The following is a 25,182-nucleotide window of genomic DNA, read 5'->3' as shown; positions in this document are numbered from 1 at the left end:
GGATAGATGCAACCCATTCAGCATAGCCTTAAATTCAAAACTTTACAGCAGGCTATAAGACTGATTCTAAAATTGAACATGTTTAAAAACAAGGAACATGGAGAGGCTTCAATCTTTTACAATAAACAAATCTACTTAGTTTTACATATGTTTCAGACATCATTCCAAAATAATTCTTGATACTGTCTTCTAGACAAGTGTGGCATTTTCATGCTTATTAGAACTTCATTAGAAAGTATGAAGGGATTCAATCTGATTAGAAAACATTATCAGGAAATTACCTTAACAAAATACAGATGTGCGTCTTCCTAGTTTATATTTGAGATATATGTTCAGATTTTCAAAATAGATTCAGATTTTGTAAAGTAAACTATAATAAGACATAAATGCAGAGTCCCTGATCATACAAAGACCTTCTCAGTATCCTGAATATAAAGTAATAAATATTTCATAACTTGAGTACAGGCTTTCTGCTAATTCAACAATTATGAAAGTATTTTATGTCAGCTTAAGATCACAACTGGGAAATTACTCAAGTACTATGGGTTCACCCATCACTGTCACTTAAGTGATGCAGTAATAGTCTTCCCACCTCACCAGGGGAGCTAGCCTACATGAATGGAACTGCCTGAAAGTAGATGCATCTACACTGTAAGCAATAAGAGATGAAAACCCAGTGAAAAGAATACTTTTGATATTCTGTGAAACATAGGGAAAAGAAAAAGTAGGCCAACATCTAAACCAAATTCAGTACTTGCAAGAAAGCATTAGTATGCCTGGAGATTTCATTCTAGGCTTGACTTCTTTCTGGAAATGAGTGACAATGTTTCCACTGACTTTACTGGAAACACTCTTGAGCATCAAAGTACTTACATATAATGTGATTTCAAGCTGCTCTTAAGATAAAAAAAGATGCAATTTTTATCTGGTAATTAATACTGTTCTGTTATTTTACAAATAGGATTTTGATTTTTAACTCAGGGTATCAGACTTCATGTACCTGTAAGTCTTGGAGTGTTGCCTCCTGTTTCTGGGCATCACCATCAAGGTGTGATAAGCAGTCAAGTTTTTCCTGTTCCTTCTCCAGCCATACTTCAAAGGCCTTCAGATTTCTCTGGTACTCTTGATGTAAATTAAGCAGTCCTTCAGCTTTTGTTACTGCCTCCTGCTTGTTAAAATATTTACATATATGTACATACATATCTTTGTGTATCATAAAGCCAAGAAAACATAAAACCCAGACTTCCATCAAGGTGAAAAGTTTGTACCTGATGCTGAGTTTTCCTAGAATTCAAGAGTACTTGGATTCTGAGGAGGGTTTGATCCATTACAGGGAAAGAGGGGTCAAATGTGGGGATACAAATACTTATCCTAAAAAATTCTTCATGTAAGTTTGTGACTTCTGGGATTTGAAGTTTTGATCTGGGATCACTTTTAAATAACACCTTAGTGTCTTATAACAAAAGACCTTCTTAATTTTTAAACTAATTTAAATTAACTTTACTGAAGTGATTAATAAGAGTCTAATCTTAGAAATTGCATATTGTTTCTTCACATGATTTTTTTTTGCCAATGGAATAATAATCTTCTATTAAGAGCGTCTAGTATCTTTAGGTTTGAAGACTACCCGCGTCCTTTGCAGGCAGATCCTACAGAGCACAGTGAAAAACAGACTGCAAGTCTTCAGCGTACGAGAGTGAGCATGCTACAATAACTTCACAAGCCAGCACTAAAATATTACCATATCCAGGGTACAGGAGGAAAGGTGTTATATGTTAGCACAAGATTCATCTTTTTAAGCATAAGAAAATTATACTATATGTAATTCACTCCCTCTAAGAAATGATGGCAATGGGGAATCAAGTTCAGTTGGAGGCAAGACAGGCTGCATCCCAGTGCAGTAGGCTATATAAGAAGAAAAGCACTGTCATAAACAGCAGCCATGAACCTACTGTCTGCTTTACCTATTTCTAACAGGTCTGGGTAGCGGGAGGAAGGAAGAAAAGAGGAGTGTTATCAATCTTTTACAAGGCCTGCCCATGCCCAGTAGTGGGAAGAGGGAAAGAGAGACTGATTGTCTTGCCTCTTGATAGTGGCTGCAGGGAATTAAAGGTCTTAATCTGCTCAGGCTTGGCCCACAAACCCCTGGGGAAGCTTGTCAGGTTTCCCACATGGTCAAAGGATTATTAAAGGATTTGATCATTCCTTAGTTTCCAGCTATTTCTTTTGAACTTCTTTCTAAGGGTTGAATGTACTTTTGACACTTAATATCATCACCACAGTCGGGAATGGGGAAGACCAAAGTCATTTGGTGTATTAGGTGGTAAGAGAAAGAAGGGTTGCTTCTTGCTACATGAGAAGAGAGGTACAGAGCTCTTGCCTCTGTGAACTAGCATCCATTTCTCATTGTTCCCATGTTGTTGCTCAAGCTAAACAAATACAGGTAGTCTGTACGGTTTTGTGCAAAAGAAAAAGGTGAAGGTTAGAGGATCTCCACGCTAACAGGAATACAAGGTATTCACTAGCCCTTCCCAGGACTTATTCATCTCTCTGGCAAATCTGAGTGAGTTCATTCACAGAAGGTTCAAAGACAGACAGTGCACGGCATTCTTTCCAGTTGTGGAAAAGAGTGCCACAAAACAGTCAATCACTTATGTATTTGAAAAACTGAATTTTGGACCTTTCCACAGGACAAAGACATCATTGAGACAATAAAATTCAATTTTACTACACTGCTATCATGAAGAAAAGTTGCCTGTCTGAGCGTACATTATGAATGATTTAATTACCACAGAAGAAATTGGGTTAACTGCAGATAATCCCCTAGCTTCAAATATATTACCAGCTCTTTTACTATTTCTTTTTCATCTAACATCTTTTATTAAAACCCATCTTGGTCTTTATCTGTCTACGCCCTAATCTTTTCCAAATCTATGATATTAACACTTCTCAGTAAATGTAGTACGTACGTTGGGCCTTTTGACACTAGAGTCAGTTTACTTGGTAATAAGGTTTGTGTTCGTCAACCATTTGTGAATTACCTGATTGACTGGTTGCATTTATTGCAAAACATAGATTTATGCAAATCACACATTCAAAGATGCTTCCAACTTTTCAGTCACAATGGGTAAAATCATATCTGTGCTGAAGTAAATGAGACTTTTGACATGGAAATTCCTCAGACTAGTCACCTGATGATTTTTTGAGACACAGAGTTTTAGAACCTTTCTGAAAAGATCTGAAGCTTAGTGGTACAGGAAGACAGATTGATAAATCATCCTAATAACTTTCTGTTACATTAAGTTACAGCTGTCCCCAAACTTTTACTCTCCATTTAAACATAAAATAAGTGAGCGGTGAGAAGACTTTCTTTTTCCTCGTTGCAAAGAAAAGAAGGAGTGCTACCAAGAAAAACTGTACCCTTGTTCTGTCTTTGAGGAACTTATACCGCTCCTGAAGGTCCTGGAGTTCAAGCTGAGTGACATAATGCTCAGCCATCCCACTTCCTTTCGCTTCAATTGTCTCCAACAGGCTGCTGTAACTCAACACCTCTTCACTGAGTAGCTGCAAAACAGAAAAAGAAGAACACATTTAGGAATGGGCAGCATTAAAACAAGACCACAGACTAATCTTGCAGTTATTCAGCCTTTTTTGTTACTTATAAGGTGATATGGGCTTGTTGCTCATTTGTTGTAAAGCAAACACACCTTTGCTTTGCTGAGGGCAGATGTTTTTTCCCTCAGTTCAGCATATTGTCTTTCAGAAGCATTCATACTTGCTTCTACTTTATCCATCCAGCCGGAAAACTGACGAACATCATCCTGGTAACTTGTCCATTGGGAGAGAGCTCCTTCCAGCTGACTGTAATTTAAAAATACATATTTGTTGTGATAGTGGAGGTTCTCATGCTATTTAAGCAGTGGGATATAGTAATATACAGTTATTCTAGACTATATTATTAAGAAAGATACATCACAAGCTAAGCAGTCTGAGACAAAGCTATTAAAACCCTACAGGTTTGAACTAGGAGCACTGTTCAGCTGATAAAGAGAAATTAAGTTTTCAAAACTTGGAATATTAAGGAGGTCTGTGAGTATGTAACTAGCTGATGTATTCTAGCTCTGGTAAATAAAATGCAACTGAAAGCATAAGATCTAGAATCAGAAATTTTCCATCACTTTGCATGCATTCAAAAGTTGCTGCATTGCCATATTTAATTACCTTGGTTATTTAAATTGAAATATTTGCAATTAGTGAAGCTCTGCCACAGAAGGCTGCATTTTTTTCCCCTGTATTTCTTTATTCTATTACTTTGAGCATCACTATTGGACACTGTAGTTACAGTACCTTCTATAAAATGATAGCAAGTGGAAAACCAGGCAGGATCTTGACAGAAAAACCATTAATGTCCGTGACAAGATCTTCTCATTTCTAAGAACAATTCAAGGCATCAAGTGCAACTCAAAGTAAAATTTACAACAAGATTATGAACATGGAATCCACTTTTAAGAGTATATTGACCGTAAGTGTTATCAAAGCTTAGATCTCTCACAATTTCCTCCTCTTTTTCTACTTTAAATAAGTATGTCACTTGCGGCTTCTAGACCTACAATGTTAGGCATATGCAGTGATTTTATATGAATTTGACTCTTGTAATAATAAAACTCTGAGAATTAAGTTAGCTTTATTGCTAAGCATCATTCTACACCTCATACTCTTTTTACCTCTTGCACTGGATACAGGCAGACAGAAGAGAAGCCCAGCTGTCTTTCAGGGTTTGCAACTGTCGTTCAATCACTGGTACTCCCTCTAGGGAAGTATTTTGCAGAACAGATTCTCCTCTTGTCAGAATCATTTTCATTTGGATTTCTTTTTCTTGTTTCACTGCTAGCAGTCCCTAAAAAGTGAGCAGGTATTATTCTACTTTTATCACTAACTGAGCATGAAAAAACTAACCAGCTTTACTAGAAAACAAGCTGATCAAATTTAGCAGCTTATACAAATGATCAACTGGAAGAGAATAGTGGGGTTCACAGCTCTGCTTCACAAGGAAAAAGTGACTTTCAAAGGGCAGGTTTAGGCCATTAAAAAAAAATAGTTGACAGGGAAGTTTTCATAGAATCTGTGCAGGTACTTACAGCGTACCAGAGAAGGTACTGTTGGGTGGAAAAGCTGACATTCCAAAGGGAACGTCATTTAGATGGAAAGCAGAAGGACTCATTTATAAAAAAATCAAAATATGATCACAAAGCTCTTCTACAGGGCTGAAATACAGTTCTACAATTCTAGGAACTATTTGTAACACAAAGGTACCAACATATAAACTCAGTAGACTATCAGCAATGTCATCTTAGAGACTTCAGCTCCTGAAGCTGTGCAGTTGCAAACTAAGAGCTTCTAACACTATGTAAAGTCATGAAAACCCTGAAAGCATGAACCGGAAAGACTCAGCAAACAAAAGGCAAAACATAATTTTAGTATTTTGCTACAGTCTCTTGCTTTTTGATGTATCCTTATAATTTTGAGGACTTGTCCATATTTTGGCCATGGCTCAAAACCCAAGACATCAATAACATGAAAAGCCTTGTTTTCTGAGTACTAATCTTTAACATCTTTTGTGCAATAATACCAATAGATGCTATTTTCTTAAGTGTAGTCATCATTTTTAAAGCAAACAATTATAGGAAAAGTTGTTCCAAATCATCCCTATTACCTGCAAGATCTAGGAAATAACGTATTTCCTATTTATTAAGAAGCGAATATCCTACTTCATCCATTTAACCTTCAGCAGTCACACAACATCTTTTTAGTTTTTTTAAGAATTTGCATATATGCAGTTTTCCACATCATAAAGGTCCCTATATCCTTCTTAGAGAAGACTACTAATAACGAGTTTTTTCTCTATAAAAAGTTATTTTTGAGTAAATTGAAAATCAGTGTCTGAATGACAGCAGTTGTCACACTAATATGCAACAACTAAAGTAAAGTATCCTACATTTGCATTCTACTTACAGATCTAAAAAGAGCAAGTTTTAGATTCCATTGTTTCCATACCTCTAGCTTTAACATCCGGCTGTCCAGAACACTCTTGTCTGCAGTGGGATGACAGTAGGAATCCAACATATGAACTGCATCAGCCACCCAGTCCTGGAGGTCCTTGACACTATGAGAGAACTGCTGGTGCTCTGCTACGACCCTATCCATTCTGGAAACCTTCTCCTGCAATTCATACAGTAATTAGCTCCAGCAGCTATTCAAAGGATTGCTTATTCCCCATATCTACTTATTGACTCTAGAATGAGTTTCATAAACAGTACTCAGAAATTGTCTTCATACAATGATAACTACAAGCATACTTACTTGAACATGGAATAACTTTGCATGCACACACACACGAGTTGTCCAACCAAAACATATAAATGAAAATTTCAGAAACACTCTTTTTTATTTTCTAAATGTAAAGTTTCATCTAATTGTCTCCTTTCATCCAAAGTAGATGAGAGTTTTCTAGTTTCACTTTTTCTTAAACATGTGGTAAATCACATCTAAACTCCATTTCAGTGTTGCAACTGAGATAGCTTGTTAAATCTGTCAATGCACAAGACAGATTTAAGCCTGTGAAGCTATGCCACTGAAGCAACACTACTTTGTTGATACTTGGAAAAGAAAGATGTGTTTTCCTCAACAACTCCCATTGCTATAACCATTCTTCCGAAAAATCACTGACACGCGTACGAATCAAAAACAAATGCTCAAGTTACACTGCTGAAAGGTCTGAGGTGAACAGGAATATAGAGCAGAGTGTATTTCACATGGTGACAGAGAACTAAAGACAAGCCAGTGAAACAGGCTTAGGAAGTTACAGAGAGGGATCTTTCTCAAGCGTCCATGGCTATCCAAAGAATTTCAGGATTTCTCTCACAGGCTGGATCATATATATCCTCTACCTCAGAATCCTTATCCTGACATCTCTTACAAGTTCTGTCCACATAAGACAATCTTAGTAACTCATGCATCTTTCCCTTTCTCATTCTGCATTCATGAAAATGTATTATGGCCACATATATAATCATTTTCAGTAAGTCATACAGCTCTAGATACGCTTTATAATTTTTATTTCCACAGAAAAAGTAGAAATTAACAAACTAACAATTGCCCAAACATAAATACTGTCTGAACTAAATGGTTGTCCCACAACACACTTCCTATATCCTTAGTTATTCTCATTACTGTAACCGCAAGCCTAATTCACTATCAAGTCTCCTTCATGGCTGGAACTTTGTGAAGAATAACAGTCCTGATATGAAGACCTCCTTATCTGCTAATACAATAGAGATAGTAGGGCTATTACGTGGTGAAGCGTCTTGTCAAGCACCACTCAGCAAAACAGAGTTAGTTTAAACTCTCTGTTCCTAGCCTGATTCTTTAGAGTTTGGCCTATGCCTCCCACTGAACCGGCAAAAGTAGCCTAAGAGGTAATTTTTTTAGAAGACCAGTCTATCAGTTTCAGAGGAAGATGTTTACAGTGCAAATAATTAATCATCATTATAGGATGCAAGGAAGTCTCTGTATTCCATATTTTCTAAAAAAATAACTTTTCTAAGTTCAGAACAATATTTCTTTCAGGTGCCACTTATTACATAACTAAAATGTCTTCAATGCTTGAAATAATCAAAACCAAACTCATCTTGTTTTGAATCTTGAAAAAATTATTGTATAACCAGGTGGGTTTTACTTTTTAATAAAGACACATTTAAAAATACATATTAAAAAAGAAAAATAAATAAAATAATCATAATTTCATTTTGTTGACAGTCCATAGTATTATCCAGGTCCTTACTTCCCACTCTTTAAAGTCAGGGTGAAAGACAAGATAGCTCAGATATAACACAAGGCAGACAGGCAAGACAACTGCAGTGTTTCACATTTCAGTCTTTCTTTCTTTTTCCCCACTTACATCAAACGAACCGTTTAAAAGCACATACACTGGATGCATTACCTTTGTCAGATTGCTTAGCGCAAGATATTGAGAAGACAACTGAGACACTCTGCGCATAAAGCTTTTGCTGACAGCTTGCTCTTCCCACAGCTGCTGAGCTTTCTCTTTTAGCCGATTGAGCTGATGCTCGTGGCAGCTTATTTCCTCAAGGATAGACTGTAAAGCATAAGCACATCAATATCAAGAGTGGTGCAAGAAAGCAGGAAACAGAGAAGCATGAAGATCCCATGAAGAACAGACGTGACATATGGCAAGCTTGCTGAGAAGCACACCATACAGCTACAGCAATGAAGCAGCATGTCATAAGAAACACGGAAATACAAAACCTGATGGGACAGGATCATCAACAGCAATCCTTGAAACCAGTTCTGATTTCATTTAGATGTAAGGACGCCAGAATGATCAAGCTTTTGTAAGAAATCTGAGACCAGAAGGATGGAACAGGAAAGTCTGGCTGTGTTAAAAACGCTTATAAGAAGTCACCTGCAACTTTTGCTGTTCTCTCCTCTTGGAAGGAAGGTCATGGAGCCTACTGCTACTTCCTTGTACCATCTTCTCAGTTGTGGTCAGCCAGTCCTGCAGAGGCTCAGCAGTTGCTTCGAAGTCCTTCATTTGAATCTTTAAGTTCTAGGAAGACATGGACAATTTTATCAATGTTCCCACTGTACTGGGCATAACTAACACACAATACACTGATCAAGCACACAAAAAGGATATACAATTGCAGTGAAACACTACACAACTCTTAAAAATATATTACAGCAGCTCTGCTTCTTGCCATCTCACAGACAATGAAAGAAAAGTATGAGAGTGCACCTCTTCAAGAGGCAAAACAGAAGCAACAACGTAGGAAATGTCTACACAGTTGAAGAGAGGCTGAAGCAAACTTCCTCTGAGCTGAAAGCTTTACAGATCTTATGAGCTTTGACTCAATGCAAGCCTAACACACAGCTAAGACAGTCTGAAGAAAGGCTAATTTGGGATACGAGTTACCTAACATCTGACAGCAGTCATTCACACTGACTCCTCCGTAACAAGGCCACCACTATTCCTAGGTGATGTATGACTAAGTTCAACCCAATCCTGGAGATCATTTCTGATTACATTCTTTTTTGGTTATAAAAATATGTGTGTAAACGCATAGGGAGGCATTCCATGCCTGTATGTTTCTCTTGTAGGCTTGTTCTGCATAACTAAAAAAAGGAGCCTCTGACACAATTAACATGGACTAGAAACCTAGACAGCATAGTTCCTATGCCTTTTTCTTTTTCCCCCAGACTGACTTCGTTTTCTTTTCAGCTACATAGCCTTGTCACTGAAACATCAGAATGAAAGACAAAGCCTATGAGACTGAAAAATGCTTCGCTATAAAGATTAACCTTTAAAGACATCTTTTTTTTCCATGGTAACCCTGAGATGAAGAAAGGTAAGTCCTTGCTACCTGAGAATTTTCTTTGAAAGGCTTTCCAACATGTCGCATTAAATGTATTTAAACTTTTTCTCACCTGGCTAGGCAGCATTGGTTTGAAATAGGAACACCTAGGAACTTTAATTCTCCTACACTATGAATTCCAGCTAAGGCCTTTTGACCTTAAAACCTATGACCTGAATAGAGATTATGTTTTTAAAATCTTCCCCTTCTGTGCTGGTTGAATTTAGAGTTCTGAACAGAGAAAGGCACTAAGGGTTTATTTAAAAAGCTGCTCAAATAAATCATTACATTTCACCAGTTTACAATAAGAGAGACAACATTTACCCACTGTACTGGGACTATTCAATCAGCAACAGCATTAGAAGTCTGTGCTAGAACAATCCTTAAAAAAGGACATGTGTTCTAGTAATTCAGTACAATTGACGAGACTCATGTTAATGAATTTGAGCAACTGCTGTCTTTGCTACCTACAGTTACTCTGAAGAATACCCTTCTGCATGAAACATCCCACTTAAATCAAAGTGGAATCAGGTTGTAAGGTGTAAAGTAACAACAGTGTAAGCAAACAAAAGTGAAATGTAAGTGGAAGAATGAGACTTCTTGGAAACAGCTATTTATTAGTTCTGTCACATGGTAAACACTTACAGCTTTATATGAAATCTAAACTGTGCTGTTTGACACAAAAAGCAAAGAGGAAATTTAGATCCAATCTTTCCCCACTGTGACTGGTTCAATACCTCCAATGCAGATTCCTTCTGGTGGAGGGTGGTGATAAATTTTTCCAATCTTCTTTAGCAGTAGTAGATTTGTGCCGGATACTTTTAGCCTTTTCCTTTGGTAAAATGGAGCACAGTAGTTCTCCTTTGGACGCTAACAGGTTTAGTTTTTGTTGCCCATTCTCACTTTCTGATAAGAATTCCTAAAAATAGTAATAAAAGAAGTTACTTATTTGAGTCCCAGGAAAGGTCAATGGCAATCTCCCAGAAAATTTAATGGGGATAAGAGTTTATTGTTTCTGCTGGTTAACACGCTAACTCATCTTTTGATACATTCCATTTCAATATGGTTCATATTTATGGGATTCAGGGACAATACCTACTTTATCTAGAAGTGCCATGCATCTAAATAATGTACGTACAAAACTCTAGGATTACTTGTATGTTCTGCATTTCATGAGACAATTACTGGTCATTTAGTTGGGTATTATACTTAGTTAAACTTCCATAGTACAGAAAATGGTAAGAGTTTCACTTCAGGGAACCAGTATCCTGGCACAGGTAACAGCAGGAGCCAGGGCCCACTCTGAGGCACACACAGGACTGAAGCCTTGCCCACGGATGACAGCTGCACTGGACTTCCAATGAGTGTGTAGGGGTGTGGGCTGAAGCTTAGACCCTGAGCAATGTCTAAGCTGTGTGATTTATCCCTTCGCATCCTTGATTTACCTCCCCTATTTGAAAGGTTTTTTTTATTCACAGAAATCTTGTGCAATGCTGGCGTGTAAGAAGTGTATGGAAACATGCATATGCGAGAATTATACAGAAATATAAGGAAACAGCCAGATTTTAAAATTCCAATGTACTGGGATAATTTTCTTATAACATGTGATTATTAAAAGGCTTTGTGAGCATTTACAACTCAAAGGAATTTAGCAGTCTTAAATACTAATATTTTAAACTGTCACTATCATGATTATGCAATACACAAATAGTTTTATATTCATAATCATAAGATTACATCCACATTCAGAAGCAACAAGCTTGAAACAAAAAATAGTAAGTCAGATTCTGATTCTATGTTACACTAGAGGTCTTAGTAAAGAATGTAAAGGGTTTGTTAGCTTTGAAATACTTCGTTCAAGTTCTGGCTATATTAAAATCAAAGATATAACTGCCTTGTGACTTAATGATGTCAAATGTGTTAACAGACAGAATATTGATTTTTAACAAAAACAAAATAACAAAATTTTAAGTTTATGCAGGTTACCAACACTAAAAGTCCTAAAGCAGTTACTGCATGTTGACAAAAGTTTATTTCATCTAAAGCAGTTTTCAAGGAGGAAGAGAACTAATTAAGGTCTTAAGCTATGACGGGGTTGCAGTGATAAAGAAAAAAAATAACTATTGCCACCATTGGAAAAAGCCCCACCTTGCTAAAACTCCTATATTTAATGTCAAAAACTACTAGGATTTTTTCCCCTGATATTTCCTCTAAACATATTCTCATTTTGGGGTAGTCAAAGATTTGATATGTGAATATAGTATTGTTTACACTTTCAGGTAAACCATTTAATCAAGAGAAAGTGAATTCACCAAAAGGAGGAAGTGATTTGAGATTTAGTATTTTCTGAGAAACTGATATGAATTTCTTCTGTTACACTATCTAACTGAAGGTTTATCAGTCTCATTATGTAATTCTCACTTTGCTATTTTGAGATAAAACTATAGTTCTATTCTATTCATAAAAGTATTTTTTCATTTGCTTTATTAAAATAAAATTTCCATTGGTATTCCTTTCCACAGAGTTGTTGGGGCTTGTTTTAGCTTTATGTCAAAAATACACTTTTCAAATGCCTGCTTGCGTGGCATATATTATAACTCTGTTCTTGCACTGTAAGAGCTCTACTTTCATGTATGAGGAGAAATATTTACATAATTTTTAAATAATTCCAGGTACTAAGTCCTGATTCTGATAGCTTTCTGATTTTACAGTACTCTTCTACTTTAAAACCACATTTTTTTCCTACTGTAAAAAAGAAACAAAGAAGAAAAAATACTGAGAAACAATGATAACATACAAACTGTAGCCCAACAATTAAACTCAACAAACTAAATTAAAAAATAAATAAATGGTTATTTCCTTGCAATTAGTCACCTTTAGCATTGACCATAACAACATTAACAAAAATAGTAATTAACCAAACAATTCAATCTGAGCTTTGTATGAAACTAATGGAGTCTCCCTTAGATTAATATTTTACTGCTAAAGTTACCTGTATTTTCTGCAGACTTGCTGAAGCTTCACTGATATTCTGAGGCACATCAAAGCACTTGGCTGTGGTGACTTTTGCATTGACCAGCCACTGCTGAAAGTCCCTGAGAGCCGTCCGAAATCTTTGCTGCAAGATCTGCTCTTTGCTCTGACATCCTTTTGAGGCTTGCAGGCAGAGGCTGGGTTTATCGCATCAGGGAAGCAGAAGTGAGAGAGGGAGGGAGGAAAGGTAGGACTCTGTTAGGTGACAATGCTATTACTTAGTTCTCTGAAACACAACGGTAAGGTTAGGTTAACCTGGATTCCTCCTACCAGCTTCAACCACTTAACTGAGGCACCAGGAAATCCATTAGAAGCTTTCAGTTCCTTAAAAGTGAAGCATGTAAATTGGGACATAACTGTCACAGATATGACAGGTATAAGCATTTCCAGAGAGGGACTCAATGCACCTAAGCTTGAGTCATTTTCTGCAAGCCCCTTCCTCTCTCTAGGGACAGGACGCAGAACTACAGCAATTTCAATTTTAACTTCTGTGGTTCAGTTAAGTTCATAATGTTAGAAGGGATCAATCTTGGTCATCACACACTTCTTCTGCAGCTACAGAAACCAAAAGCTGTAACCCTCTGCAAGAAACAACAGAATCTTGTGTCTGAAATGCAGATGTCACACTCCCAAGTAAAGGAGTTAGAGTCACCTGAGAGAAAGCAAGAAAGTAAGCAAATGCTAGCTCCCCTCTTTCAAGGAGCCAGCTAATCAAAGAAGAGCAAACTAAAAAACAAAATTAAGAAAAAGATCTTAAATAGCTGGCATAGCTTGTTCCTCCTTCCGACAAATAAGCCACAGTGCTACCTCACAATTTCTTAAAAGGATTCTTGCTGTGATAGGTCAAGTGTGGATATACATTAGTTTCAGCTGAGTATAGTGGCACAGCCTGGTTTTCAGAAAAAAAAAACAAACACAAATTGCTACTTTTTACAACCTCTGTCAATACCAAAATCAAAATAATGATTGTAATCATTGTATACCTCTGTTTCTAATTCTAAAATTCTAATTAATGATTCCTTAAAAGACAGCTCACGTCCATACGCACACACATGAGATTGATTAACTATAAACAAGATGGATGTGTACCTGTTATACTCCTTAATCAACCCTGAAACTTTTGAAGAATGAGTACTCAAATCTCTGGAAAATCTACAAAGATCATTTAACTGAGTTTTGATCTCATCTGTCATGTGTTCGGACTTTACCAGAGCATCCAATGTTTCCTGTTAAAACAAAACAAATTAAAAATATCAGTGAGCAAAAAAAAATAAATTTTGAATCAAAATTTATCAGAATTTAAATTCAACTTCATTTATCATCTACGCACGTTCACTTTCAAGAGTGTTTTGGCAGTCAAATCTACAGAAGCTTATTGTAAATTATGAGCCTGTACAGACACAATTTCCGGAAACCTCAACTTTCTTAGCTCACAATGTTCCCAAAAAATAGTTTAAATATGAATTTCATTTTAATTTAAATAAGCTATGGGATTGTCAGTTAGCTTTATACATATAAAAGTACATATAATTAGGGAATAGCAAATAATATATGTTTATATAAATGTTATTAGCCTGTTGGCTTGAGTTTACCATCTTCAATAAATATGGTTTTGCGCTGTATCAAAAAAATTCATTTATGCACAAAACTTTTAACAGCTTCAACTCTTTCACAGAGGGATTTGTAGTGTAGTACAGTTGCACACAATCCTGTGAGAGTAAATGGGTTACTGCCTGTCATTGCTGCACCAGAAAGACTCTTGCTTTGGAGACAGCTAAGCCAACAACAACAACAAAAAAAAGCTTTTGTTGGCTTAGCTTACGTCACTGGGAGAGGTGTGATAACCACTCCAACAAAAACAGTCCTTGTTGACGTCCACTGCATCTCCGCTGCGGAATCCTACTCCAGCATAATGAGCAGTGCAGACTTGGCTCCTTGTCTCTTCAGAAACTAAATTCTTCAGGCATTCCGCTTAAACTACCACAGAGAAAAGAATCTTTTAGCTAGTTACATTCCCCATGGCAAAGGTTCTGCAGCACAGGCAGGCCAGAGGATTTGGAACGTACAGATTAGTTTGGCTAAATCAAAGTGCCAATCTGGAAGAAATGTACAACATAAACATGAGAAACAGATCATATGAAAGTGAAGAGAGACTTGAATGGGGATGTGGAATTGGGACAAGGAAGTCCAATTCCCAAAACAGTCCCAAAACCTGTTTCTGAATATATATAAAAAAGGAAGATTGAAAATATACATAGTAAACATCTTGTTATAATCTATCAGCATGAAATTGAATGTTCAGGAAAGGTACAAATGATGTACCTGAAAATATAGGCAGAAGGTTTTCAAAATATCACAATCTATGTTACAGAGATAAAAATGCTTGCTGAGTAGATTTTTCACTGTAAAATATTAACTAACTCTGCGATAAACAGATATACCTTTCTGTAAATGAAAAATAAAAAGAAATTTTAGCAAGGGTGTAGTAAGCCAATCAACAGACTTAGTAAGAACAGCAAATGGACAAAAGCCAGGGATGCAGCTCGTGTCTGCTGCCCACAAGCACCTTCATCCTTGCCTCATATCCCTTTTCCTGAAAAAGTTTGCAGAGCTGTGAAAAGAATTTTTTAAGATCTGTATTGTTCATTTCTGAGAAAGCAAATAAAATAAGAGATACGTATTGCTTCTTTGTAGTACCTGAACTGCCAGGAAGAAAAATCACAATTGATTTTGAGAAAAATAAAACTACAAACTTGCATTTGCTAGGAATAACAGTGGTTTAGATCGTAATCACAGCTTGATTATATTAACATTACTGAAATCTGCTTGCATTTACCAATCACAGGGAAGCCCTGTAAAATTAAGTCTAGAGATGTTTCAGATATATTATGCCTACAAACTTTCATGTGTTCTTGTGAGTAAGAAAAAATATTTTGCTACAGCAGATTTTCAGGACTCCTCAGATTTACATTATTCATACTCATATTATGGACTTTATCTGCCCTGAGTCACTCATACACCAGAAATCTGTTCAATCATAACTAGAAGATACTCCAAATAGTCACACTGCCAATTTGTTTCGATGCCATATAAAGTAGCGTTTAAGTTAAGCAATTATGTAACAGCAATGACTCTTAGGAAAAAATGTAAACTGACTACTCTCTGTTTATCTAACTTCGTGTTATACTACACACAGGACTTTTTTGAAAGCATTAGGGATAACAACACAACGGCCATTACTTAAACACAGGATGTCACAAATTGTGTAGGGCAGGAATCATCATAATGAAATACTAATAAGTTGTGGGTTTTTTTCTGATAAAGGAAACATGTCTTAAGAGTAGCACAGGATTTCAAACAACCTACCTCAATAACTACTAAAAGTTTATTCTGATGACATACAGTCTTAGGCATAACTTATTAACAAACAGGAACATTAACTTGCAAAACAGAGTATATTTAACTATGGCATATTTCCATACAGAAGCACTGTTGCAGCCACTTGGATTTAATTTTGAATCTGACAATTACAAAAATAATTTGCTGAATTCCAAGTGCAAGATCTATTGCTCTTACGCTGCACATACCTAAAGGAACAAAGCTTGAGTATAACAAAATAATAGAATAAGCTTGCTGATTCTGAGAATTAGAAAATGCATTTTTAAGTTGTGGCCTTGGCTTACATGGCAACAGAATCACTGTGAGACAATGGAAGTGGAAAGCTGCAGTGCTATTTTACATTCACAATAGGCGCTATCCCTGGAGTCCAGAAATGCAAGGATTACCATCACATTTCCTCTAACTATAAATAAAATGATATATAGGGCTGTGCATAGTAATTCTTGAGATTCCTCTGCATTTTCTTTATTAGCCAAAGTTTACAACTGTCTAAATAAAACGTTTTTACATAGAACTACAGAACATAAACTATATACATACTACTAATAAAAGCAATATAATTTGAATTCTGTACTTCTCCATTCATAAAATAAAAAAATGTCTGCTGTTTCTTCCTGTACATTGGCGACAATCTTATGTCTTCCTTTCCTTTTAAAAAACATATAAACATGGAAGACTTTGCATAATAGTACCATTATTTGCTCCAATGTAACGCCAGCTTTGTTGTTCCTACAGATATGTACTGCCACTCGAGCAAGCAGGTTCTATAAATCTGTGTCAGGGAACTCTGTGAAAGGGGAAGCCACAGAAATAACTTGGCACAGACATCGGAGGAGGAGGTTTATAATGTCAGTTCAAAGAGAAGGTGTTCTGGAGTTTTCAAATACTTCTTCAGTCAAGGGGTCAGAAAGCAGGCACCGCACTCCTCTCTTCCTTTACTGAAACTGCTTTACTGCAACACTACCCTGAAAGGGAAATACACTGTATCTTCTCTCAACATCTGTGATTTACAGTAGAGACACATACAAACATTCATTGTTGCGAATGCATATATATTTATATATAACACGTGTCTGTGATAAACACATGTGGAATTCCTTGCTAGAAGACAATCAGGAACAAAACCAACCTATTTCTCTAAATTCCACTGCATTTCATAGTAAAGCCATTAGCAAGTATACTGGTTTCCAGAATAACTTCTTTAAACGTTCGACAAGATCTCAACGTGCACAATGTGAAGAATATGACAAGAAATGTAAAAGTATAAGCTCAATACACTCCTGACAAATTACAATAAGAAATGGCTCCAGCTGCTACTTGGTTTTTAGGAAATGCTTCACATTTCCCAAATCAAGTGCTACTCTGGCTTGAAACCCTGAGCAAGTTGGAAGGGAAGCCCTGAGCTGCTGTGCTAGCTCCTTCCTTCACGTTCTCAGAGGCAAGCCCTGATTTTAACATCTAAGTTGCAGGCAGCATCTGCTAAGCCTTCTGCAGCAGAAGCCAAGGTGAGAAACATCTGCAAACACCGCTTGCTACAAGACAGTGACAAACAAAGTTCTGAAAGCTGGGATTTCACAGAAATATCTCCCACAAATACACGTCACTTGACGGTCCCGCTTGGCATAAGTTTTCTGCCCACCGTAACCGTACACGTACAACCGAAGAGCCGCTAGGAAAAGAGATGTGACCTTACTTTCTCCTTGCGCCAGCCTTCCGCCAGCTCGGCGTCGGTGTGCCGGCTGTCGCGGGGGGCCAGGCCCCGGGACCAGGCGGCCAGCAGCCCGCCGAACCGCCGCACGGCCTCCTCCAGCTGCTCGACGTGCTCCGCGAACTCCTGCTCCGACAGCGCCATCCGGCTCAGCGCGTCCCGCAGGCTGCTCTGGCTCCGGAAGGCGCTCTCTTCCCACTGCTTCCAGTCCGACTGCAGGGCCTGCATCTCGGCGGCCAGCAGCTGGCACCCGCCGCCGGTCGTGCCGCGCTTCGCGGCGGGAGCCAGCGTCTCCACTCGGCCCAGGCGGACCGCGCCGATCTGGCGGGACTCTACCAGCTCCTGCAAGGCGACATTGCCATGGTAACCCGCGCAGCTGCCCCCGCCACCGGGGGGGGGGGGGGGGGGCGGGACACGGCGGGGCGGGGGGCAGCGGCAGCGGCCTCGGCGGCGGCCGCGCTCCGGAGGCGGCCGGGCTGGGCGGAGGGCGGCGGAACGCAGCCCGGGGGCGGGTGGAAACAGAGCCCAGTCAAGAGGGGCTGCGGACTTCACGCCGAGCAAGGGGCGATTCTGAGGATTTCATAAGCTCGGGGAGGAAGAACAACTTCTCGGTTCTGAAAATAACTGCTTGGGTTAAGATAAGGAAACTGACTACTTTCTTGTGATCCTTCCCCTAAGAAACGCTGCCATGTAGCTGCTCATAGCAGTTTTAGGAACACAAGTGTGCTGCTCAGAAAAAGCGTTTTACAGCCTACCCGTGATGTGCCATAATTGGTTGCACATGTCTTTTTTTTTTTTTTTTTTCAGAAGTGAAGTCTTTCTACAGTGTCCTATTTCAATCCTACACATGCTACAAGGGAATTTGGGGAGGTTTCAGTTTAAGAAGCTGGAGAATATAAATATCATCCCAATCATTGCATGCCAGGGTAATGTTATTTATCCTCTTGTTACTCTTACGAGCTAGAAACCACAGTCTCCTTTCCTCGTGTTATACATGGGGAGCTTGAACACAAAGGAGACTGAAAACTATCCAAGAGTGTACAACAAATCTGTAATTTGACTTCGGGCATCCTGAATCCTCATCTAGTAGTCTGTTCACTGGCCCACTCTCATCTTTAGAGTAAAATGCTGCTAACACGAGTATCTGAACATAAACATCAGGCACGAGCAAAACACACAATCTGCTTTAATGTCACATTCAGGAATGTGGAACTTGCTTAGGCACTCAAATGCTGGGGTATGGGTGCCAGGGTAAGGAGAATATACAATGGGAGGCAACCCATACATTTCTACCATGTTTGGGGAGAACAATACTTGCACTGCTCTATGCATCTCCATTTCATGCAAATCAGAAAAGGTTGTTCCTCACTGATTCAGACAACTCTGCTCACGGGTAAAGCATATTCAGGGATGTGGACAGAGCAGTATTCATTAATCAGCTAAGCCACATTCTTCTGTGCTGCCACTGGGCTTCTGCTCTTGCAAATTTTTTCCATGTGTGCTGTGCCTAACTCAGGTCTAATTGTGTTTTACTCCATCAGTTTAATATGAGAAGGGAGGAGAAAACAAAACATAGCTTAGAAAGCTTGCTTTCAGCTCACTGAAATGTAATCACCATTTCAAATCCACAAAGAGAAAGATCCCACAACTTTTTTGCTCTGGCCTATTTTAGAGCATAGGGCCCGAACCATAAATGAAATCATGAAAGCTAACTTATCTTACATTGATTTTAGCCAGCTTTTTCTGTACGGTTGATGTATCTCCAGATGCATCTGACCAGCGGTGCAGCTCTTCCTTGGCAGAATGGAGCCAGTCTGTGAATTCGTGCACAGCATCAAGGTATAGCAAATGATCCTTCACAATATCTTCCACTTTCCTCATTTTCTCCTATCATACAGATGAAAAAAAAAAAAAAAAGACCACTGGAGTGCTTAAATACTGTCCTGGCTTTAAGCATGCAGTGGTATACAGTGCTGGTCTGACTCTATAGCATTTGAATGCTGAATAGAGCACAGCTTAGAGCAGCAGAACACAGTGCTACATTGCACAAGGTTTGGTTTAGGTTGGTCTGGACAGATGTGTTCTGCTGGAGCAAAAGATGAAGAAGCTGCTTTAAAATGTATGTAAAATGTATTTTAACACATCCTTTAACAGAAAATGTATCGTTTAATAGATGTCAAAGCTGCAGCTGTGCAACTCTGTCATGCTTTTCCCAATAACTCCTGGAGAGGGTCTTATAGATCACCCATGAGTCATCCCAGGGAACAGCATGCTGCAAGAAACATAGCTCTTATTTAGAAGCACCAAGCCTCTATAAATGTGAAGCAGAGTAACAGAGATATCCCATATGAAGACCACAAAGGAGGACTTCTGCTGTTCAAAAGTGCAAAAACCTGTTACAGTGCTGAGTCTCAATTTAACCACCAGATCAGAAGTGGTGGCCATCCCCAGCCACCTGCCTTGCAGCCCTGGAGGATGCTTTCCCTGACACAGACAAACAGCAGCTTCATGGCTCCATCTTAGCTTTTCAATGTAAGCTTAAAGTGGGGCCAGTTTACCTTACTATGAAAAGAAAAAATACTGTACTGGTCTAGATTTGCCTTTGGTTTGAATGAGTAGATTTTTTCTTATACTCCTGTGAGCTAACACTCAGGAATGTTTATCAAAACTAACCAAAAGTGAACTGAGCTAATCAAGTAACCTTTTACTCCTGTGTGGATACTCTAGGTCTAAGTGTCCTTAAATTGGTTTCACACTGAAGAAACCACTCACTTATGAATTAAACTCCAGTTCTTTTTAATTTTGAATAACTCAACATTCAATTAATGCTTTTAAAAAATAAGTTAGATTAATAAGCCCTACTGTTCCCTCTGAAAAGAATAAGAATTTCTCAGAATGTGTAGACCAACTAGACAACAGATGGTTACTAGCTAAACAAAGATGACCTAAAGTAAATCCTGAAAGTTTTTACATCTTCATGCATTGTATGCAATAATGGAGTAACAAAACGTCCACATGTGCTGACTCTAAACAAAATAGATAGCTCCGTAGGGAAGCAAAAAAGCCCCAAGAAAGGCAACCTTCATTTACTTTGCACACATCAAAAGATAGCACCAGTAGAGGGGGAGAGTGGAGGCAAAGTGCAACTTTAGTTGGTCTCTTCTGGCAGCAATGGCTTCTACCAGTTGCAGTCAGCGCTGTTCTCTCCCAAGGGAAAGACTGCAAAGCTGTCTTTCTTGCTTAAGAAATTAAATTTATTGATGCATCTTGATTTGAGGAGAACACTGCCATGCTCACTTACAATGCTCTTTTCACACAAGTTTAAAAGCAATGTATTGAGTGAGCTAGTAATCTTGGTACTGCTCCAGATTTAACACCGCTGAAAGAAGAGGAGTTACACGAGGATGGAACTGCACCAATTCTCTAGAAACCAGATTCAGAGCTTCCTATTTCCAGTAATAAAGACAGAGCAGAAGTTCACCATACAACCAAAAGAGTATGTGATTAGATGGCAATTACAGACTAGATATATCTGAGAGGGCTCTAATATCTACGGTCTATGTTTAAGGCAATAAAACAATGACAATGATAGTATATCTTATCCCCAAAATAAATAAAAAAAAAAACAACAAACCAAATCCAAATCCAAACTGCATGATTCCACATAATGACTTTCCTTTACCAAATTTAGTAAGAAAAATGCAGATTTTTACTAAAGAAGTAGATTCATATGCCCTAGATATAACATTTTTCCTAAGAGATAATTTGTTAGATCTTCCACTCATTTTTTACTCTGGTACTGTTTTTATATAGACTATAGATTAATTACCTACAGGCACTATTCTCAGTACATGAAAACTTTAATGACACTTCCATCAGATTACTGAATGTATATACCACTTTTACTTCAGTCTGACATTAGCCTGTTATTATGTGGCCTCTTCCTGATGCAAACTTTCCTGTTAGCTGAGAAGGTGGAGGTTGTAACTCAGAGCTAATGTCACTGTCATGACCTGGTTGGCCGGTCTCAGTAAGCTCACGTGCCTTGTCTTAGCAACCAAACAGAATACCCGTAGAGCACGTGCAGTGCTTAGTGGCTTGAAGCACCAAAAATGTGGGAAGATATCTTTCTGACAATAGGATTTCTCTTTCTGACAATATATGTTCTGCTCAGGAAGATATTTCATTCTTCCCATTCTAAGGGAAAAAAAGTGCTAGGAATGAATGTAAAAGAACTGGATGGAAATAAATCTGGAAGAATGTCAGGAATATTGTTGCATATGTGAAACTAGGAATAAAATATATGCCCTTCACTTTTCAAAAATCATAACCATACCAATTTCAATTCCCAATACCTATTTTTCATTCCAGTGAATTTTAGTAAAATACGTCCAACACTTGTTAGACTCAACCATAACAAAAGGCAAGACTGTTCAAACACAGTCAAACCTTTAGTTACTAAAAAATTACAAAAATTAAAATTTTAGCCTTATATACAGATGTTTATACATTTTACTTACTTGAAATGGAGACCTTGCCTTTATCTTACCTTGGCTACAGTTGTGATGTCATTAAACTGTGTTTTTAGTTCTTCTTGAGCTGCTTCTCCAAAAGAATCATCCTTTGTTTTTTCATACAGTTCCACAGCTTTTTCAATGAGTTGCTGTAAATCACCAGAGTGATCTTCTATCTCAGAAACAATAGCTTGGAAGTGGTCCAGCTGAGCAAACTTCTCCTTCAGACCAGTCTGTGGTTCTAAAGGCTGTTCCACTTTGTGATCCAATTTCTCTAACCACTGCTCCAGCTGGATTTTCCTTTCCAGATATTCATTCCACTGGCTAATGACAGACTCTAGGCAGCTTACATTAAAAGAAACATATACAGTACAGATGAGAACTTTTGAAAACTCTGAAAAAAAAAGCATCTGCTTATACCTTAGTTGTTACACTGTCTGTAGCCGTGTATATTATGTTTAGAATATGCTTTTCCCTACATCTTGCTTTAGATTCCTGTGTCAGCTTACATCCAAGCTATTTTAGAATTTCTATGTTCTTTAGGCTACTGCGTATAACCTGATACGACTGCTCCCTATTACAGGTTACATGAGCAATCTATCTGTCTCAGACTAGTGAAAAGCATGTTTCAGTGCTGTCCAGCAAAGTAAACTACAGAGCATTACTGGAGTTCTTTATGATCAGAGTAATAAATGTACAGCAGCCTACAAAATTATTGACAATTAAGAGATATTCTGGCAAGTTTTGGAAGAAAAAATCCATTATATATAGCACCACTTACAATTTATAAGAAATCCTCTCTTCTGTTCTATATTGCTTCTCCTAGCAGTTCACCAGATTTTGCTGGGATTTGTGTTAAGGAATGTAATTCTCATTCCATTGGACTTAATGATAGACATGAGTGTGGTAAGGATTCATTTCAAAATGCAAGGGTCTAGCCTAATCTAAATAATATTTTATGACAAAAATTGAGTGAAATTAGGTTGAAATCTTAAAGGCAGTCCAATATAATTTCTTCCACTTAATTGTATTATAATTTTGAAATAAGTAAGAAAGTGGCACCACTTTCAATTGAAAAACTCCAATTTAGCTGTATCATGGCTCCCACAGTTGACAGCTGATATTTAGGATCCAGACATCTTAGCACTCAGACTACCTACAATACAGATCTATGACCTTTCTGATGCAAATCTATTAATTTTCTGATGCAAATCTATTAATTTTCTGATGCAGGGAAAACTTTATTTTCATTGAAGAACTAAGGAAGTAGGATCATGCAGAAGTTCACCAAGGGCCCACTTCCATCCAGTAATGACTCAGATGATGGAACCGAGAGTGCTTGTAAGACTTGCAGATGAAAGTAACCATGGAGAGGCTGCAGCTAGTTAGATGACAAGATGTCAGATGTTCTTAAAAGAAATTTTAAAAAGATGGAATTTGATGATGAGAAGAATGCTTTACTTAGGAAGAAGAAATCAGATATACAAATACAAAATTAGGGATAACTGCCTAGGCTTAGTACTGTGGAAAAGGATTTGGAGATAGTAGAGGATAAAGAAGTAAACAAAATTCAACAATATGATACTATTGGAAAGGAAAATCTCATTCTGAAGTGGATTAAGAGTGTTGTATGAAGGAAATATAAAGTATTGATACCATATTCAGAATTAATAAGGTCTCAAATACAGTAAGAGGTCAGCCCACTTTCAGGTATTAACTTTTAAGAAAAAATGTAGACAAAGTAGTGATAGTCTGCAATCTACTGAAAAAGAAACAAGAATGAAAGAAGTCTAGAAAGTATTAGTACTAGGAAACTGAGAAACATCAGCCTGTCTAGAACAGAGATGATGGAGGTCTTGAAATATATAAAATAAGAAAATACTCACATACAGCCAATAGGAAAAACTCAATTTCTATCAAGGTTAAAAAAAAGAAGAAATCAGCTTAATTTTCAAGAAAGATTATTTAGAGTGGATATTAGGATTTTTTTTAAAATTTAAAAAAAACAAGGAAAGACAGAATTGAGAAACTTTCCTACAGTTTTGTAAGGGAAAGGTAGATAAATATGTTAGATGTTCTTGGTCCTGCCCAAGTACAGGTTCAATAACTCAGAAAGCCCTTTCTAGCTTTTTCTTTGTATGAATTTTGTATTATTTCTATTTATTTTTAAATTACCCTCAATTACCATCTTGCATGAAATTTGGTTAATCTGACAGGGTCAACTCAGCTTTTTATAGAAGGATGTGTTTTTTTCAGGCAATTTTTATTCTCTCTGATGACACAAGTTTTCCCTCACATATCAGTAATAAATGAACGGACTCCTATGTTCTTCAAAGTACCACTTTCTGTAAGCAAAGATGGCACAGTCTGACCTGTACATTCCAGGGAGTTTTACCTCTGTGAGTTCACTGAGGTGCTGATGATGTCATTCCATACATCCTTCAGCGTCTGAAGCTCAGATTGTATCACCTTTTGTCCTTCCTCATTGCTGCTTCTAAGTGCTTGTTCTCCTTTGCCAATGGCCATGTTCAGCTTAACTTCACCATCACCTTTGAGTAAGAGGATCTCCTGTGAGGCAAAATAAGTCAGAATATCAAAGGCAGCCTGCTGAGAGGTGAAAGCTGTTATTCTTTCAACAGTGGACACCATTTTCTCTGAGCTCATTTATCCTTGACAGCCATGCCCAGTATGAATTACTAGGCACCTTTTCTTGTAAGTGTCTTGCTATGAACTAGCAGTTCTTCCCACAGCCATACAGGTATTTCACTGCATTGGTCATCCTAAAATATTGCTCATGTTGCAGTAGACAATAAGTAGGTCAAGCACTTCACAGAACAACAGCACCACATAGCTAGAAATCAAGAAAGCCCACGGCGGGATCTACACTGATGACCATCCTAACAGATGTTTGTCTAACCTCATCCTGAAGGTCTCCTGTGACATATACATCACAGCCTCTCTTGTCAATCATTCCAAGGCTTCCTCTCCATTAGAAAGCTTTTTGGACCTGAATACATATTTCAATAGTTCGTTATTCCTTATTAAATGTAATACGTGGCACCGATCTCCATTAATGGTCATCCTGTTTTTCATAGTG

At 37.8% G+C, this 25,182-nt stretch overlaps 1 protein-coding gene across 1 annotated transcript in view; it reads right to left on the bottom strand.

The window, feature by feature from the left end:
- Positions 1-25,182, bottom strand: part of SYNE1 (spectrin repeat containing nuclear envelope protein 1) — a 199,047-nt gene that overhangs the window by 86,942 nt on the left and 86,923 nt on the right. The window contains exons 47-59 of the mRNA XM_086625933.1: positions 24,481-24,653; positions 22,121-22,430; positions 19,294-19,458; positions 17,557-17,913; positions 13,554-13,690; positions 12,424-12,601; positions 8,483-8,626; positions 8,000-8,155; positions 6,055-6,219; positions 4,725-4,897; positions 3,708-3,861; positions 3,421-3,564; positions 1,001-1,165 (exon numbers count right to left, since the gene is read on the bottom strand). Coding sequence (XP_086482059.1) covers positions 1,001-1,165; positions 3,421-3,564; positions 3,708-3,861; positions 4,725-4,897; positions 6,055-6,219; positions 8,000-8,155; positions 8,483-8,626; positions 12,424-12,601; positions 13,554-13,690; positions 17,557-17,913; positions 19,294-19,458; positions 22,121-22,430; positions 24,481-24,653 — 2,421 coding nt within the window. The remainder of the gene's footprint in view (positions 1-1,000; positions 1,166-3,420; positions 3,565-3,707; positions 3,862-4,724; positions 4,898-6,054; positions 6,220-7,999; positions 8,156-8,482; positions 8,627-12,423; positions 12,602-13,553; positions 13,691-17,556; positions 17,914-19,293; positions 19,459-22,120; positions 22,431-24,480; positions 24,654-25,182) is intronic.

The sequence above is a fragment of the Tauraco erythrolophus genome, chromosome 2, assembly GCF_009769465.1.
Source record: "Tauraco erythrolophus isolate bTauEry1 chromosome 2, bTauEry1.pri, whole genome shotgun sequence".
NCBI lineage: Eukaryota > Metazoa > Chordata > Aves > Musophagiformes > Musophagidae > Tauraco > Tauraco erythrolophus.
Note: the sequence above shows the minus strand (reverse complement) of the source record. Positions and strands in the feature narration are given on the sequence as shown.